Raw genomic sequence first — 21,063 nt, forward strand, 5'->3', positions numbered from 1 at the left:
TTGGAAGTTTAAAACTTAATTTTATAACTTATGTATTTTTTAGATAACAACATATTTAAGAAAACTACCAACAAAAACAAAACTTTAAAAAAACTGTAAGCTTACGATTTTTTCTCATTCAAGTTTTATGAATTCTAACATAAGCGATTCTTAGAAAATCTTGAAATTAATTTTAAATGTATGATTTACTACAAAAATCTATAAAATCAATGGTAGATTTTCTAAACATTTTTAAACTTCAGGATGTTTGAATACATTTTAATAATTAATAAACAATACATTTTAGATTTTAGATATAGGATTTAAGAACTAAACGTTTAATTTAATAAATTATAAAAGGATTAAAGTATAGGTACCTAATAGTCTCTCAGACTTTATAATCTCAACAATTTGTATCGTAAAAAAACAAAACGTCTAACTCACAATGTTCAATATTTAATTTAAATCTATATTACAAAAAATTATCTTATCCACCATATTATTTAATGTAAGATTAATTCATCATATGTTGATTCATTTAGATTCATTTAGAATCATTTGATTGAGACATTTTAGAAATCTATTCTCATCAATTATGGAAATTGTGTTTGCTCGATCATTTAGTGACAGTATTGAGAAATTATAGATTTTATTTTTGTATATGAACATTGTTTGATAAGAAACCTATATTTCTTTTCTCATTGAAGAATGACGTCACTATTACAGCTTTTCACTTCATAATTCACCACCAAACACAAAGAAAATAGTAATATGTGTATTAGGTTTCTTAAAAAAAGGTCGATTGAATATATTTTTTAATGAGCTGAAGTCACGATATGTTTATAAACGTCTGTCTTATTATTATTTCATTTATATACACACATAATACATAATATAGTGTCTGGTATAATTACCCATAATGCAATTACTCTAAATTAGTTTTGGAACCATTCTCGACGACACTTGCTACAGTGGCGTGTCTAAAGATAATAAAACACACCCATATATTCACGGACTTGTCAGAACGAAACATAAGATGAGGTAAGGCTCTAATCAAACATTCACAGTTAATGTTTTTAAATTCTTACTGAAATGTTTCATGACATAGTAATACTTACCTAATAAAGATTTATAATTGAAATGTGCACTTTAAACACGAATACATCTCAATACAGATAATATATATATAGATAAACTTATATATATATTTTAATTTTAAAATGTAATAATTATTTTAAAAAACACAAACAATTAGTAAAAAATTATACAGATATCAGCACTAACTTAACTTTAAACTAACTTGTTTTAAATATCAAGTTGAAATAGATAAAATAGAATAATAAATAATGTATGTTATTTATTTCAATTAATTTTCTTGACATTAGTAAATATACATAATATTATTAACAATTCTTACACGTTATTTAAGAAATATTAACATAATATGTACTTACACATATACAACAGATATATCAATACATGTTAATTTATGTAGTAACAAAAATGTAATCTTCAATATTTGGACTCTGATATATAATGACTTATTAAAAAATATAGTTTTTCAGTTTTATATTAGTTGTTTTAATCAAAAGAAGCATTATTGTGTATTAAACTTATAAGATAAACAAAAAAATTATGTTATATTATAATGATTATCTACCGACTACCAATAACTAATATAGAACAATTCAAATATGATGTATACAGTCAGTATTATCTAAAATAACTTTCATTTTAAGGAAAATAATCATGAACAAGATATCTTGAATCAAAATAAAAAGGTGCAAATTCAAATCAACAAATCATTCAAGAATCCAGTTTTAGACTACCTACTTTCAAATTGAAACTGCATATCTTTTTTTAATGATTGCACAATGTGCGATACACATCTAAAGATTCACGATTTACCTACAAATAATAATGAATGTGGTGTACACAATTTATCCATGACACAGTGACCAGCACACATTATTGAAAGTACACATGATCGTGAAGGTACAAAATTCAATAAAACAAAATGCAAACAAAAAATTCCAAAGAGTTTTTGCAAGAAGATATTCCCAATTTCAGTTGTATATAATTTATTTTATCTATAGGTAATGATAAATTTTCATAAAATATGATGATGAAGTAGATAATCTATCTACATTTCAGGAAGCAAGTTAACTGTTTGCGTGACTCTTAAAGCCCTATATATAAGTAGATGTGACAATTATTAACATACAACAAGTAAAATAATGAGGAAAACATATTAGCTGCTTGCTGTCCTCGAGCATGACTGTCGTCTACGCAGACCTGAGATGGATATTTTAATAGTTAAGACTTAAATACTTGTTAATTAAAGACTATACGTTTTAGAATCTTTTCATTTTAGTGCCGTTATCACAAGAGTACAATAATATTTTAGGGTACTACAACTACACCGACCAAAAGTGTTATAATATACCTACACCTCTCCAACGTTTCACACATACAATATCTGAAAACATGTAATTCCGTGTCGACGTCACTGCGGTACACGCACGACAAGCACGCATGACATATTGTGCCGGACAGATTTATTTTGTCATTAATTCTTCTCTTGGCTCCAGCGAAACTTGTGAAAATTCGTTACGCACCTGTCTGTGTGCAAACTTATCCGCATGTTACGTGAACCAGAGACAATAATGCGACAGGCCAAACAGAAACCATATATATAATATCATATTGTATGAGTAGGAAAATACGGAAAATAAAATATTACACACCACTGTAACGCGGCGTGCAGCTTCCGACAGTCAACGTCGTTGAGACGAGATAGACACTATAATAGGGATTGCATCATGAGCGATGTTGGGGTAGATGACGCACGTGCGTGCGCGTTTTTCCATCCCACTCTTTCCCCTGCACTACCATCTGCAGCTGGTGGATATTTTATTTTAAATTTTTTTTTTTTTTTTTTTTTTGACACGCGATCCGCGAGTACGCAGAGTCTTGGTTAAATGGTAATTTCTACGTGCTGAACTGTATAACAAGTGTCGGGCGTACACGCGTGGCCATCCTACGTCGCTCACGCGCGCGCGCATTAACTTGTCCGAAAAACAGACGGACCGGATTACCTGGTCTTATGCACGTAAGCGCGACGCCCGTCATTTTACACGATGTGACAGTCGTGCGTGGCAGCAGCCTCATAACCACCACCGCTAATAACACAGATATTAAAACCGTCACAACTCACAAACACGAGCGCACGCGTGCGAGAGACACACACGTAGTACGTGTATCATAATATCTCCCGTATAAATTGATATCCGAATCGTGTATGCATATATATGTCGGGTGTACGCTCCATATATATATACATATTATATATTGTAATATATACCGTTAGTCGTACGAAGGAAAAAGCGAAAAGTAAAACCCACTCCAGATGAGCGCGAGTGACGCGGAGAGGATTTGTTTTCGATCATTTTTTTTTTTTCATTCAGCGACGTTTCAATAGTCCGCGGTGAAAAAAAAAAGTCATTTAAAAACCAACGGAGAGGAAATCGGCGGTGAAATTCTATAAACACGGTGCACTGTGGCGGTGGCGGCGACAAGCAGACCGAATGGGCCAAAAAAGAGAGGGTGAAAAAAAGACCTCATTTCATTCGTGTGTTCGTGTATATCTACATACACATATTATATATATATGTAATATTTTATATTACAAACTGCAGTGTGGTGCACTCATACACAAACATCATCACACGACTCGGTGGGCTAGCCTTTTTAATAACGTACGCACGCAATACGCGTAGTGTGTGCGTGCGAGCGCGAAAGGTGGTCGTGGCGGCGACAGTGGCAGAGACGGCCGTCGTAGTCGTCGACTGAGGTCGTCGAAGGGGAGTAGGAAATATTATTATTTAAGTGAAATCGACCGAAAATCTTCATCATGTGGGTCTCTTGTTTTTTCGTTTTCGTATTATTGTTATGACAACAGCAGAAATCCTTTGCTCGCTATGCGGTTGCCGTTATAATAGCCAGTCGGCCGCTGTGTACACAATATATTAATATACCACACATAAAATATATACACACATATATACGACGTATCACGTATGTATATAATATACTATAACAGTTTACACGCGTTATATTATGTGATAACATATATATATATATATTATTATGCCATGACTACTAAACACACACACACAGAGAGAATGCGATGATGATGATGATGATGATATAGTCGTCGCAGCTGCATTATTTGCGGCCGCGCGGAATTCAATTCTCCCGGTCAACCCCTTCGTGCACGTTACCCTATCGCGAATAGACCGGCGCGCTGGCGATGCAAACTGCAAAGAGAAAATTCAACGGCGGCGGTGGCGGATGCGAAGCAAACTCCGTACGTTAAAATATATTACAATAATAATATTATACACCTTTCGCGACGAGAGTATTATAATCATAATAATAATGCCATGATGTATAGGTACGTGGTTTTTCCTGCATAGGTACGATGGTTTTGTTCGCTGCTCTCTTGTTTGCATATCCTCCCACGCATCTCAGACGCCTGCTCGCTCCGCTGTTCGGCAGCACAAGTATTATATATAAAGACAGTTTTCTATAATCTATCTACGCTATATTGTAAAAATTCACCTTTCGCGGCTGACACCAGATTGACTTATCTTTACTTCTTATACTATGCACGAAAAATTCAGCCGCTGTATTATAATGTGAAACACAAAACAGTAGCGAGCAGTGTCCAAGAGTCACTAATAGGATGCCCGCTTCAATTCATATTACATTGTTTTTGTTTACTGTCAATAAAAAATAAAAAATGTTTTTTGCAATTTTAACTGTAAACAGTCAGTCATCTGCAAGTCACTAAATTTCACAAATTATGTTTATTAGTACTAATGCCGGTATAGTTTTAAAAAACTCATTGTATAAAATCTGTTATCCTCGGTTTCACTAAATAATTATTTAGTTTATGACTACCTATATTAAAAAAAATACATTATTGTTTCCACAGCATAACACTTAATTTTGTAAAAATAATTATCTAGTGTACTGTGTACTGTGTACTGTGTACCTACGTGCAGTGCCATTAATAATTAAATTATTAAATTACTAAAAAGTACTGAATAAGAGCTTTTGGGGGTAGCATATTTACGATGTATTTTATATAGTTTACCCTCAATTAATAATGCCACATAAGTATACGTTAGGGCGCTAACTGTTTTAGCGGAAACTGAGTTAAAAGTAAATTTTCACAGGTTTTAGCTCGACTCACGCATCAGCCATCGTCAAGTGCGTTTATAAAAATTACTTAATGGCAACATTAAAGCTAAAAAAACTGTGGAAGTACTACCCCCATTATAAGCAGCTGGTTGGATATAAATAAAAATCGTACAATTTTGAATATAACGAGGAATACAAATTACGATTATATGAACGATTAAACTAATTAACTAGTTAGAAAAATAGTTTATAAAAATCAGTTTGTTATGAATTTATACAATTATACATATTATACATAGTGAATAATTGATTTGAAAAATTTTAATTTTGGTTATGAGATAAGCCTTACAATAAAAGATATCAATATAAAATTAGATATACCTACGTAAAATTTTAAATATAAGCACCTAATAGTTTTGAATAACTATTTAAAACATTAATTTTAACATGTTATTATTAATAATTCAATCAACGATATAAAAGCACAAAATTGTATAACTTCTGTAACATAATTTATTATTATTTTTGTTAACTAATAAGTTATTAGAAACAACCTAGTTGAAGTGGTATCATAAATAAAAAAATACGTAGGTATAAAAAACATATTTTTAACTAGAAATATATATATATACTTTTGCAGTAATATATTACACACATTAAATTAAATTTTGTAAAATATAAACTTCAGACCTATCTACCTATAATTCAAGTTTAAAAAATAATATTTATTTAAAATCGTCTAATGCTTTATTATAATATTTTAAATTATAATCTATACATTATAAGTTATATGTATTTATATATAATTGGTATGTTTGCCTATGTTAAATATATTATCAGTGTTACTGGAAAAAAACATGCGTAACTATATATGATTCAATTATTGGTGCTACATTTATGTAACGCTCACAGAACCGTAATGGAATAAGGCTCTATCGACTTGGATTCACATTATCTAATATTACACCTTGTGCTACTGATATTTAATTTTAACTATTTTAGTATTCACATGTTATTATAAAAAAAAAGAAATCAATTCATTTTATTTTTAATATTTGTATTTTAAAAATTGTTAAACATATAACTTTCATTATTTATCAGACTATCAACAAATGTGTTTAATAATTTATTCTGTGTCAATTGTCTACATAATTACTCACTTTTTTTTATATACAAAAGTAGATAAAAAGTATAGTGCCTAATTTTGTAAACGATAAACACTATTAGTCATTATATCTTCAATGTGATCCTTTATAAAACGCAAAAAGATAATGGTAATTATAATTATTAAGGTATTTCTTCTCATTTTTACTTAAAAGATATTACACTTAACTATGGTTAAGAAAGTGCAGTTATTACAAACAATATTGTTTATAAAAATACATTTGAACGTATCTATCTACAGTTAACAATATTAAGTTATGTAGTTATACGTTATATTTCTTATAGGTATATCTGATAAATCGAACATCAAAATATTGTATTTTGCTAATTATTATGCTGCTTCATTGTGTGCACAAATTATTTTATATCATTACTCTGGTAGAAAAAAATACAACATTTTAAACTTTTTAAATGTGATAATTTAAGTTTGTTTAAATTTAGCAACAGTGTCTTCTACTATTTTATATATCACAGTAAAAGTATAATGAACTATAAATTATCTACTTAAGTAGATTAAGATTTTTAATATTAAGATTCGTTTATCAATGAACACTATAATAGTAGCTGAAAATAATTTTTAAAAAAACATACAAATACCATTTTTTAATTAGTCGTTATGATAATATTTTATTCTTTAATCGAGTTTTTACTAAAATTTCTTTAAAATAACCTATTTACCTGATCTTAAATTATTCATACATTTATAACTTAAAGATACGAATCTGCGTAATACAAATAAATATAATAAAATGCTATTGGTATTGTAAATTATAAAAAAAAAATTGATAGCATCATGAAGCAATTAATAGTTTAGATAAGATTAATATTAAAGTATATAACATGTAATTTAAGAATCAAAGATTATAATTAAACCTAATATGTAAATATTAAAATTATATTTTAATACATTTTATATATGTACGGGTGGTCGGTGGATATTGTGTTTAAATAACGATGTGGAAATCTGCAATGGATATATTATACGGACACACGATCACGTATTGTTTGTCACGATAACACACGTGAAAAACATTGATATGCCTTAATCTAAAACGATCTCTAAATGACCCTTGGGGACTGGGCAGGATAGAGGTCTCGTGTCAACAAGGGGTAAAGGATGGCCGTCGCTCTATAAATATTATATACATACAGTATTGTCGTTGTTGTTTTTATTTATTTATTTCTTCTTCCCCTAACCGGTACGTGTCAACATTAACCAGCGGTGGCGGTGGAGGATTGTGTCGACCGAATATTGACGATAAGGTCGCCACCCCACCATTGTTGATCCTTCGACCATCTTGGCGTGATACGGCATACCAATGATATGCTAAATGATGCATATTGGACCATATTGTATACTTAAAGCTCACACGCGTATTAACCAAATCGCACTATTCGTCACAACAGCCTTCTGTAAACATATGTCAGTTATTCTGCAAGAACTATGCACGCTGGCTCTTTTAAAATATCTGCAGTAAACAAAATTATTGGATGGCCTGCGGATTACAATTTCGATGATGTACTGAGCTATATACACCGTTGCAGTGCTGCCCTGATTCCGTGTTCATAATTGGATTCACGCTGTACATTCGTGGATGATTGATGAGCAATGGCTTCAACGCTATAAAATAAGATAAAATAAAATATTTTACATTTGCATTGTATAAGATGTATTTGTTTAGCATAAGAACTACAGCACTACCCAATATCGAATATGAATAGTGAACTATAAAATGTATTACGTTAAATTATCTATTTTTGAGCTTAACATATTTTAATCAATCAAAACTTCTTCTACAGCTATGTGTAGGAACATAACACACACATATGCGTGTGAATATATATATACATATAGGTTAGGCGCGATTTGGGATGGCTTATGGATGCTTATAGCCTCCCAAAAGTTGTCGGTCCGTTCAAAATTTACAAGTCATTCGGGCTTTAGCTAAATCTAACGGTATAGACTTGTTTTTAAGTACCCTCTTCTAGCCTCACCCACCAAAGTTTTCCATCAAACTGCGCTTAAATATAGATTCACATTAATAATAGGTACCTCGTACCTATATGCACATTATACCTAGATATAATTGATACAATAATAAATAATACTTCATTTCCTTGTATATAGTTATGTTAACTCAGCTGTCATTGCAATTATTTAAAATAACTATAATTATAACTAGCTATACCCACATGGAAAGGTTATATTTTAATACCAAAATTTGAAATCCACTTATATTACTTAGAAAATCAAACTTTTTTACCAGAAATTATTTGAATAATACATTAATATGAAGAAGAATATTAAATATTAACTATCAATAACTCATAATGTACACTTATATATTTTTTCAAAATTCTTATTACTTCATTTTGTATATTTTAGAATACATAAGCATTTCGTTGGGGCGATCAATTATTGAGATATTAAACGGGTAAACTTTTAGACTTGCCTATTACACATGTTTTATAAGTGTAAAAGTAATAAATTAATGATAGAAAAATCAACTCATACCTATAGGTAACAATGAGGTAACCAGCATTTGTTCTACAGAATTATAAAAATAATAATGAACATCGGATATTTGCTTATAAAATTAGATACTTTTAATACATTAATGAGATGAAACAGAGGGTTTCCACACAAAACCATCAATCATAATAATATTTATCCATAATAGAGGGTGGAAATGATTTCGCATTTCGGAAGAGGATGCTGTCAACTTAATGAAAAGTAATATCTTTTAATTATACTTCACTAAAAAGATGCAGACTTTTTTAGAAGCAGAAGAGATGATCGGTTTGAATATTAAAACAAATTGTTATTATTATTACCACCAAACGTCTTTATACTACGAAAGATGTAGTTTCATTAATTTTCCAACAGACTTATTACTTGCAATTGCTCCCCACCGTTGTACACGTCAAGATAATGTTTTACTCGTAACGGTTAATGAGAAAATCCTTTTTCATTTATTTTTTTTTACTTTGCTATACCGATCGAGTGAACGAAGTATGCGTTTTTCGTGATATTTCAAACTTTAATTAGTAAAAAAAAAAACATAATTAAAAACGAGAGGAAATGCAACACTCAAAGTTTTAGACAAATGACAATACTGTACTGTACTGAAACTACTGCGATAGTTATCTCAGCAGTACTACCTAGGTATACCTGCATTTTTTAAACAATTAGACCTAAGTGACTATATATTATATCACTTTATAATTATTCAATACATAGATACATGAATGATCAAAATACCGGAAATATTGCTTTTTCTGCATATATAATATATATTATATATAGGTATTAGGGGGTTTCAGAGTACCCATACAGCTTGACATTGACTGGGATAATATTTGTGGTTATGGAAATCATTACGTATAATGTCCGTACATTTTTTAGGGATTTCCGATGTGTCTGAGTTTTCTACTTCATGCATCATTGATGTGTTGATGTTAAGTTCCATTTTCTAAGGTGGGTATATGTAGGGTAGTGGAGGTAGCAATTTTGGAAGAGGTGTATTTATATTGTCAATCCACCTTTTTAGTCGTGTGGATATTGCCTGGTTTTTTTTTTTTAGACGATTTGAAGGAGGTGAATTTGTAAATATGTATGATGAGATGGTGTTTTCCTTGTCCGCTAGTCTTTTAAGTGCGAATTTGTATGTGAGAATATTGTGTCTTACAAAAAATTCGCACGTTTTAGGCTAAGGAGACGGGGAGTCATCGATAAATGATCAGCATCTAATTATTTTAATTTTGGTTTATAATTTATTATAGTTTTGGACTTATGTTATATTAAACATGTATAATAAGTTTATTTTAAAATTAAATCATTATTAGAATTTCTATGATTAGGTTAGTTCATAATTCATAATTAATGTTTGTAAAAAATAACTGTTATTATATCATATAGTGTTCATAAGTAAATACCAGCATACCTACCGTCAAAACGTTAAATTGCGTGAATATGATTGTAATATAACTAACTTTACATTAAGTAATAATATCCAATCTAATCAAAATTTGAGCTTCGAATATTTATAAAGTACCTACATTGTATCTTGTAACTGTATTGTTTTATTGATACTTTTGAACTTCTGTAAGAGTTTATAGTTAGGTACTAGGAAGGTAGTCTTTTCACCTAAATGACCTACAAAGACAGTTGGACAATAATATAGTCTTTCGTAGTGTTCTTCCATCCGTGTCTACCTATTAGTGTTGATATTATCATTTAATTGATCGTCTAACGAAATAATAGGTTCAAAATAAAATTAATTACTAACCAAAGTGACAATTTATTGGTTTTCGTTTGTCGGTTGATCGTTGATCAAAGTGCAAATTGAAATCAAACTGAAAATGGTTTTTATTCCACTTATAATCATCTAAACAATTAATTTTACACATCCTCCCCAAATTTAAATATTTTACTAAAGTTACTATCAAATTTAAAATTCAAAATTATGTAAAATTTAATATTATCCATAATAATTCAACCAAATGTCCGAATCAACTCAAAATCCAATGTCAAAAAAAAAAAATAGTCATAGGATTGTAGAAGGCTATAAATAGCTACGATAGTGAATTTATATTAAACTAATCTATATTAGGTATCAAATTTCATTACATCATATTAGTTCATAGTTCAAAAAGTTTTAATATTAAAATATTAAAACATAAGTAGGTATGTAGTACCTAGGTACATATTATTTTATGATTATTACAATTATTATTTATTATGATATTTTTGGCATAATTCACATTACAGTTTGTGTGATTTGTTAGAACAATTATTATTGTTTTAGTTTTGTATATGCTTTTTTGGCATACCTTTATTACGTGCAACTATTATTTAGTGTGAACGACCGGCAATCATTATTATATAAATTATGATTTTTTTGTTTTTAATAATAATTAATAATAGATTGACGTATTATTGTATTGATTTTATACGGTTACCTGATTTTCTTCAATAACGAAGTTTACATTAATCAGGAACTAAATGAAGGTACCTTTGGTGTAGTTTACATGCACTTCTAATATCTATAGCTGATCCATTACCTAATTACCGAAATCCTATATTAACAGCGGAACAGACCCATTAAATTTGCAATTACAATTTCAAATATGGCAATGGCAACATGGATGACAGCCGACAGGACGAGTTGTAATTTGAATTATAACAAAATTATATCAATTGTCATTATAGTTATTGGCTTATTACAATGGATACCTAGGTAGGTACCAGGTGCCTACCTACTATTGTTACATCACCAAATTAGAGAAAGTATGGTTTATTGATTAATTTAATTAGGTACCTATAGGTATTAATAATTATGACGGAATGTCGGAATGTGATTTTCAATACCATTCAACTCCCTTCAGCCTAAAGGGAGAATAATATAAAGTATCTAAGTACCTACTTATATGTAGATAATATAGGTTCCTCATAGCCATAGCATGTATATTAATATTACTGCACCTGCTAAAAAAAAAAAAAATGGATTAAAATCACCTTTATTTATTTATTAAATGGAAAACAATAACTCTATAATGTTGGCACATGATAATAATATCATTAATTGTTGATGGTTATAATACACTTTAAATATTTTTTACAATACCTATATTTAGGTGTTACCTATCTAAAGTCCTAAAGGTATAATAATTAATACCTAAGTGACGGCTGACGGCTGTATTCTACATAATTTAGCGACCACTGATCGCAATGTGTCAGTGTTATACCGTTGATAAAAAAATAATATAAAATATTATTAGGTATTCATTATTAGTATTTATAATTAATGGTTAGGTATATACGGTTATAACCTACTGCACTTAGGCTTAAAGCCACTGTACTTTGGTATTTAAAAAAATACACAAATCTCTTGGTGGTTAGTGTAATCCGTGTGTTCCTAAATTCATCAGATTGGTCAGCCGCTGGATTTGACTGTTCCTAATTTCAGCAGCTGGTCAATCCGTTGGAGGGGAGGTAATCAAGCCGATTGATTTATCAGCAATCTGCTATTTTACGGATGGACTGAAATAAAACCAGATGGATTTGATAACAATTATTCGCGCCAAAATTAGCGTCATTCAGTCATTGAATTTGTCACTGATCATAACATATGCCATTTAATTGTCACAACATTTAAAGTCAATGTCATCATATAAACTTGTAATCATCATAACATTTCTTATACGCGCTTTTGATGTTTTTAAATATACCTAACTGAAAAAGCAGTTTGTTTTTTTTAATCCAAAGATTTATTTAAAGTTTAAACACTTTAGATGATTTAAACCAAATAACAAAATAAATGTTGATAAAGTATTATCCATTTTATTTATAATTTAAATAAATGTTTAAACTTTAAAATTTAAAAATAAATTATGCAAAATCACAATCTTGCTTGAATATAATTGATATTATGATAACATTATAGCGGTCGATGGTGGTCAAATGTATTAACCAACTTGTTCCAACGTAATTCCCCAAAAAGGTGTTCCTAAACCACAATCAATCCGCTGGATACGCCGCTGGAATAAGTAATGAATTTAGGAACACACGGATTATATTGATAAATTATTTATAAATCTACAAATAATTTATTATTTTATGATTATGATAAATAAATAACAATGATTTATTTTTACAATGTTTCTAATACTTAAATAATAATAATCTTTACTACTGTAACATCGACTTCGTGGCGCAACGGTAGCGCGTCTGACTCCAGATCAGAAGGTTGCGTGTTCAAATCACGTCGAGGTCAATTAAATTTTTGCGCACTTTTGTTTGATAAAAATGTCTGTTGAAAAATGTTTGTATTTTTCTATTTTTTTCTACATTTCTACTTTATAGTGTATAATTGCGAACGTATTACGTATAAACTAAACATAATGATTTTATTTTAATATCTTTTCATGATAAGAACATTGATAATGATTGTGATAGGTACCTATTCCCACGGTCTTAGAAGTTAGAACCCCTTTATTTTATGATAATCGAATCTGTATGGCCAGTATGCAATAGGTATAACCTGTATACTTCAAACGTGATTAAATGCATGTAAAAAAAAAAGACTACCTGTCTACCTATTGGCTATTGCTATTATTACAAGGTTACCTGAGTAGTGTCTCTACACAGTCTTAAAAGTTCGACTTGTTATGTTGTAATTTATTATATTTGAATTGTTTTATATTTAATTTGCATTTTATTTTAATGATGCATAATGGATTGTGTTTATAATATACACACCACGATTAGCATTTGTGCTGGGCCTCGCGCTTGAAATTTATTTTGAAACATATTTTATAAGGAAATCCTATAGGATATTGGTTATAAGTGATTATGATTATTTTTAGAATAAGTTTTGCTCAGTGCTTTGCAAAAGGTAGCTCCAACCATGAAACTGGCTTACTACAATTGAAGCACTGCACGACACACTTCAACAATATACCAAAGCCATGGTAGATAGGAGTAGCGTCCAAATGATAACTGTAGCGTTATCTATCAGTGTCAGACCATTTATACTCGCAAATAATTGTTGATTTCATTGCTGTTAGATGGCGCTAACGTACAAGGAGAAAATATTCATACACAAAAAAATCAAAAACATTACGGTTACTAAAACCGCACGTTCGTTTGGCCACGACTATTATATATTTATATATTATATGTTATATCAAATAGATTTTTAAAAACTGTGACTTAATTTTATATTCACGATTATTTTTATTTTTGTAGGTGACTTGATAATGGTCGTGTGTTCATCAAATATTTAATGATTTAATATTATCAAAGATCCTAAATCCTAAATCCTAATGCATTTGTTTATTAATTTACATCACAATATTAAATTATTAAATTGATAATTACTAAGCAACCGTAATGACTTGTGTATTATTTATATATTTTATCTGATTTCCAACTTACTTTATACTTACCACCGTCCACCGTTGAACTCTATACTCGTGATATTATAATAATTATTAAGGCTTGGATGTTAATGAAATTTATTGCATACCTATTTTTTACTATATACCTACCCAATTCAATATGCTAACCTAGGTACAAATTTAATTCATGTTCTACTAAATCAAATAATATTATTTTTATTTTAATGGTTTTGTATTTTATTTGCATATTTTGGGATTTTAAAAATAAAAATGCATATTTCAGTACATTAAAAAAAAAAAAATTAATTTAACGAACTATAAAATTAATTCTACAATTTTTAAAGCTATAGGTATACTACTTTTTGTAGGTGGTAACTACAAATCTACCACACATTGGCAATAAAATATAAATGTTTTTTATCGTATTTGTTCGGGACTGCGGCACTTTATTAGATAGGTAGATCCCCCCCCCCCCCCATTAGCTTTATTTTTTGTTTTTGCTTACATTATGTAGTATGCACTATAATGTAATATTTTTTCATATTGTGAATTGTGATCTATCGAGCTAATTGAATGTTGACAGTTTTTTCAATATACTGATTACTGAATACCATTATAATTTTATTTTCGTTTATTTATAGCAAATTAGCAAAGTAAACAGTAATATTTATTTGGTCAAAATGGTCGATGACGATTGACGACTACGTTTATGCTTTATTATAGCTTATCTTATTATTTATAGAGACAAAAATATACAGTATATTATATATATAATATGTATGACATATGTCTATAAAGTTATGTTTACACATTTTGAATTTTTCAATATTATAAATATTTAAAATGTATTTTTTATTAATTTTATTAGACTTTAAATAATCATGCTAAACATGAATACCATAAACATTAAACTAGGTACCTTAGGAAAAAATTTTGAGAGGGTGGGGGATTTTCCAATTTTCACCTCCCATTTGGTTGTCGTCTTTTTTTTTTTAATCCCCCCACTTTCAGAAATCATGTCTACGCCACTGATACCTAACGTAGTGTGTTGACCAATTTTGGGAACACAGAATTTATTGGTCGGATTATGTTGGAATAAATTTATTTTTTTTATAAGAAAGTGGTATATAAACACATTTTCAGATAAATTTCAAATTTTTAACCCTCTCGGTATGCACATGCGCAATGCAACTTATTTTTTTTTAATAGCAACCGGTATTTTTGATAACAAATTCAGATAGACTGAATGTTTTAAGTCATTTTGACCAATTAACCATGGATTTTAAAGCCAAAATTGACTAAGTGAGTTGTGTCTGTGTACAGCATAACTAGTCGAAATTATGCTTCAAAAACGTTGGGGGTAGTTCCCGATGTCAAAGTGAATATCCTTGGACCTTGGTGCATTATACGGGTCAAAATGTATGGCAGAGCGACATCTACTTACCCGCTTTTTTACAATTCATTATAAAATGCATACAACCATTTATATTTATAATTATTTATTATTGGTTACTTTTTGAATATTTTTACGTATACAGTTGTAATAAATTGTAATTAAATAATTTTATATCCATATTATGTTAATCTTATTTATAATAAGTATAAAAAAAAATAAATACGTATACGAGTATTAAATCTATGCATACGGCATACCACATAATCACCTCCTCACGATATTATTATCAATTTGATAGTGTATCAATATTTATCTTATGCCGGTGGTAGTGAGGAATTGATAAGAAATTGTTGGCCAGTATCGTGATTTGTGTCTTACAGTCTCTTGTGACAATAAAATATAATTACCTACAACTATTATTATTTATTATTTTATCTGTCACTGTCAATTATCTATACATTATAAGTATAATTTGTAAGATTGTTTATAGTGTTATGATCTATATATATATTAGTATATTACCAATTTTGCTAATTTTGTGCATAGAATTTATCATACTTAGTATTTACAAGTTACATTATAATATTTGCTTGGCGTTTGAAAATAAATTTACCTACAGTTCAGTTCTATCTTCTATGCTAAGTATTGTTTTGTAAAGGTAGTTGAAAAAATGTCATCAAACGTAAAACATATTATATTAGTGATGTCTGGAAAAGGAGGAGTTGGTAAATCAACTGTAAGCACTCAGTTGGCACTTGGATTAGTAGCTAAAGGATATCGGGTAAGATCAACATTATCAATTATGATAAGTTTCGAATTGGAGGTGATTCATAAAGCTTTAATTACATAAGACAAATATTAAACTTCTAATACTTGTGGCAATGATTTAAAATAGAGGAAATATAAAAATGTGCTTATAGCTGTAAACTATAACTTGATATTTTTCTTTTTGGAAACCAAGAAACAAAGTACACTGTTTGCAGTACATAAAGTACTATAAACATTGAAATATTGACAATGCTAGATTCCTTTCAAAATTGTTATATTAATTTGTTTAGGTTGGCATATTGGATGTAGATTTATGTGGTCCATCAGTACCGTTTTTGTTAAAACTAGAAAACCAAGAGGTACATCAATGTGAAGCTGGTTGGGTACCAGTTTATACAGATGAGTCAAAATCTTTAGGTGTGCTTTCAATTGGATTCTTGACCAAATCTAGAAATGATAGTGTAGTGTGGAGAGGACCAAAAAAGACTGGTTTGTCATTTAATATATCTATTATCTAATGATCATCTTTATCAACATGTATGTATGTGTATTGTGTATGTTATGAAACAGCATTCATAAAACAATTGCTTTCTGATGTTTTCTGGGAAGATGTTGATTATTTGATTATTGATACACCACCAGGCACATCCGACGAACACATAACAGTTATGGAGAATATTAAGTATACAATTATATTATTAATTTATTAATTTAAGATTTAATAATATACCTACTTAATTGTTTTCCTCATAATTTTAGAGAAGCTCCATGTGACGGAGCAATACTTGTGACAACTCCACAACAAATTGCTTTGGATGATGTTAGAAAAGAGTTGTCATTTTGTCATAAAACTGGTATCCCAATACTAGGTATAGTTGAGAACATGAGTGGATACGTTTGCCCTAATTGTTCTGTGAGTTAATTTATCACTTAAATATTATTTTGACTTATTATTTATGTATAATTATTTTTCATTTATATATGTTGTCCTCAATGAAACTGTAAATTATTTGGTTTTAATTAAAACGTTGGTATAGGTACATTAAGAGGACACCACACCCGCTTGTGTTGTTTCCGTCTTACAAGTGTATATTATAACAAATTTTACCCTCCATTTGTTTTAAAATTTAAAGTGAATCGACCTCTTATAAAAATTAAAGGAAAAATTATTATCTAGGTTAACACATGGGCTTTTTATTATATTTTAATTTCAAGACGAGATATGAATATTTTTAAATTGTAAATTGATTGTATATCTAAAAATACCTTTAACTCGCTTTAAAATTAAAATTTAATAAAACAACCATGTGATAACCTAGATAATAATGTTACCTTTAACTTTTATGAGAGGTCAATTCACTCTACATTTTTAGCTAACAGAGATAAATGTAAACTGTTGAATGTACAACTTTCTGTGTTAAGCACTTGTAAGACAGAGACATCACATGCAAGTGTTGCATCCTCTTAAAACTAAAATTTTAAGCTAATGTAATAATATTATTAAAATTTAAAATAACTAAAATTATAGCAAAATAATATTGAATTATTTAAAAAATAATTAGGTAATTTGAGTTAGGTACCTATATCTTGAATTTTATGTTTAATTATTACTGATTTGAGATTTAAAAAAAAAAAAAAATATTAATTTATATCTCATACTTGTTATGCATATAAACACTTATTAGATTTTGAATAATGTTGATAATCTTTTGATTTTAAGCAATAGATTTAATATAAAAAAACATAATGATAATATATATAAATTTAAATGTTTATACTTTTTATTTTATTTTACAGGAGTGTACAAATTTGTTTTCATCCAATGGTGGAAAATCATTAGCTGAACATTTCCAAGTTCCCTTTTTAGGAACTGTACCAATAGATCCAAGAGTATCTTCGGAAACATCAAAATATGTTGGTTTAACTCATCCTGAATCACCAATGGCAATATCTTTTAACTCAATTGTTGACCGTGTAATAAATCCAAACTGATAAACCTAATGAATTTTCATACTTAGATACAAGTATAGTTTTAATCTTTATTTAATTAATTCATACTATTTTATACTGCTGTAGAACTTAATATTTCTATAAAGCAATACAAATATGTACATATTATTCGAAAACAGTAAACAATTAAAAATTCTATATGTTTGGTACATATATTTTGTTAAATTGTATTATTCTTACTTTTTATAAATTAACTTTTTACTCTATGGGGACTTTTTGCTTCGACTGTTCAACTTCTTTCTTTGATTCGTCAAGCTCAGACAATGGTTCCACATTTCCAAGTGGTGATTTACTTGTAAATAAAATTGGTATTTGAGATAGTCTTGGGTTTCCATCTTTCTCCAAGAACCTAATCTTTAATTTAATAAAAATTTAGTGTATAAGTAATAACTACTAATTAGATTTAGTCAATAATTAAGTACCCAAGATAATAACGAGTTTTTACTGGATGTACCAGTTGCAGCAACTGCAAGTATTGTACCATCTTCTTGTTCATGAACAGTTTTTTTTTTGGCAATTTTGTTTGATATTTTCGGAATAGGTGGATCAAAAAAAGGTACACGGAAATTACTAACATCTAAATATAAAAAATAAAACTATTACTAAGTATATGAATTTGTGGTTTTGAATATTTATGTGTATTATGTTACCATCTTCATCTTCTTCTTCATTTTGTATTTCAGGAGAAGGTTCAGTTCTTAAAATAAAATAAATAATACTCTGTTTTCGAAGCCATATTCTAAACCCTCCTTCAATATATATAGGGACATTTTCTGGGTGATTAGCAACTAATTTTTTTTGATCAGGGCTTTGACCACTAACTATCCATGTATCTTCAATGCTTTCTTCTAATTGCTTAGTTTTGTACACTTTAATTTCAGATTCAATGTCTATACTACTTATCCTTTTGATAGCTAATAATGCTAGTTCATAAGGATCATTAGGTGCGGGCTTAGGTATAGGCCAAGGGGATAAATTATTAAATTTAGGCATCCAATACATCATACGCCAATAGCGTCGTACGGGAAACCCACGAGTACCAAAACGTTTAACAAGCAAGTCTTCTACTTCCCAATCAGGAATTACTCCTAAAAATGCATCAAGAACTCAAATGAATTATACATCAATTTAAGTATGTGTTATCACTAATCTTACCATTATCCTCCATCTTCTGTAATACATCAACGATACATTGTTGATGTTTTGGGTAGTGCATAAACTCTGACTGTATATAGTTTTGGGGCACAAATTTTCCAGCTGGTAATACTTGGATGAGTTTTTTGTAAGTTTCTAGGTCTTCATTTACTCCAAATTCATCCATGTGCTTAATTGCAGTATTTATAAACTCTACATGACCAGATCGATATTTTTCCATCTGATATACCCTTAACATATCCAAGTACGTCTTTTTGTTCTTCTCTTTGACATTGTTAAAACTGTCAACGCTCACCACATCGACTTTAGGTGATTGGTCAAAACGTGGGTCTGTTGAGTGAAACTCTCGTTGGGCAGACTTGACAGACTGTCGGTTAAGAAATACCACAAAACCTCTGCACATTCTTAGAACATTGTTCATTGTCTTATCAACGTTATTATTAAAATGAGTAATTTATAATATTTGCCTACGATTTTTTAATGAATATCTAATAATTTCTCTAGCATTACGAAATGCAGTTTTAAGTTTTACTTTATTATTTTATCGTCAACTATAATAAACATATAAACTTAGTTACATACCTACTTTATAGGACGTCTATACAGGCCATTGTGTGCCGGCTATCATTCACGTAATCACGTTATCATTTATACAACTATATCAGTTTATCTTGTGCAGGTTAGGCAAGAATTGATAATAATGATGAAATCAAATTGTGTACCAACCATAGACTTTTTTATAGGTACCTACTACCTACGAATTACGATGAGATCAAATATTATTAAAAGTCGATTCGTAGGTGCCAAGCGCCAGTTTCGAATTCGGTAGTGTATACACTCTACTTATGCCTACTAATCATAGACGGTAGACTTATTTACTAATAGTAAACTAATTTCTTTGTGCTACAGCAAACACTAAACAGCACCGCCGGATGAGGCTTTTCGATCCACCAAGATTTTAAGTCTCTCTGTTAGCCCTCCAAAAATGAATCGGTGTGTACTCTACAAAATGAGCTGTATCTTATTTCTTATCTAATTACATTTCAACCAAAGAAAGGATGAATAGATTTTTTTATGGCCATTCATTTAGTATGTGTGCGTTAATGATTTGTCCATTGTTGTTTGTCTTATATGACGTATACACATTTACAAATTATTCAACACCTACATTGTATTAAGTTATACTTATTATACTTTAGCAAAGGTAGTTAGTTTTATTTTTCATCTATTACTCTACTCTACTATGTGCTTAAAAAAGCTATCTAGGTTAAAAGTATAAGTTTAGAGCTAGATGAATGAAATGTATACCTTTTTCATTTTGCGCTCGCGAGTTGCTTGGACAGTGTATATTAGACTCCCGAGCACTGATTTTTTGAGCACAAAACTATTTTAGGTTTTTTTTTCTAAATAGCAAGTTTTCAAAAACTATTGAAAATATTTTGTTACCTACCTACCTTGCTATTCTGTAATATTACGATTGT

At 29.3% G+C, this 21,063-nt stretch overlaps 2 protein-coding genes and 1 non-coding gene across 3 annotated transcripts; 2 read left to right on the forward strand and 1 right to left on the reverse strand.

The window, feature by feature from the left end:
* Window positions 1-13,055: 13,055 nt before the first annotated feature.
* On the forward strand, window positions 13,056-13,127 carry TRNAW-CCA (transfer RNA tryptophan (anticodon CCA)). Its single transcript has one exon. It is a non-coding gene; the product is annotated as a tRNA-Trp (tRNA).
* Window positions 13,128-16,033: 2,906 nt separating this feature from the next.
* Window positions 16,034-18,592, forward strand: Nubp2 (NUBP iron-sulfur cluster assembly factor 2). The gene is made up of 5 exons (XM_089220526.1): window positions 16,034-16,430; window positions 16,708-16,906; window positions 16,988-17,099; window positions 17,177-17,330; window positions 18,215-18,592. Exons 1-5 carry the CDS (start codon window positions 16,320-16,322, stop codon window positions 18,407-18,409), a joined length of 771 nt encoding a protein of 256 aa, XP_089076652.1. The 5' UTR covers window positions 16,034-16,319; the 3' UTR covers window positions 18,410-18,592.
* On the reverse strand, window positions 18,175-20,206 carry ECSIT (evolutionarily conserved signaling intermediate in Toll pathway, mitochondrial). Its single transcript, XM_015522283.2, has 5 exons — window positions 19,583-20,206; window positions 19,078-19,515; window positions 18,850-19,004; window positions 18,608-18,781; window positions 18,175-18,414 (listed from the first exon to the last, which is right to left on the reverse strand). The coding sequence occupies exons 1-4, from the start codon at window positions 20,001-20,003 to the stop codon at window positions 18,626-18,628; spliced, it is 1,170 nt and encodes a 389-aa protein (XP_015377769.1). The 5' UTR covers window positions 20,004-20,206; the 3' UTR covers window positions 18,175-18,414; window positions 18,608-18,625.
* Window positions 20,207-21,063: the final 857 nt, after the last annotated feature.

The sequence above is a fragment of the Diuraphis noxia genome, unplaced genomic scaffold (genome assembly GCF_037042655.1).
Source record: "Diuraphis noxia isolate RWA-SAM2 unplaced genomic scaffold, SU_Dnox_SAM2 contig0002, whole genome shotgun sequence".
Taxonomy (NCBI): domain Eukaryota; kingdom Metazoa; phylum Arthropoda; class Insecta; order Hemiptera; family Aphididae; genus Diuraphis; species Diuraphis noxia.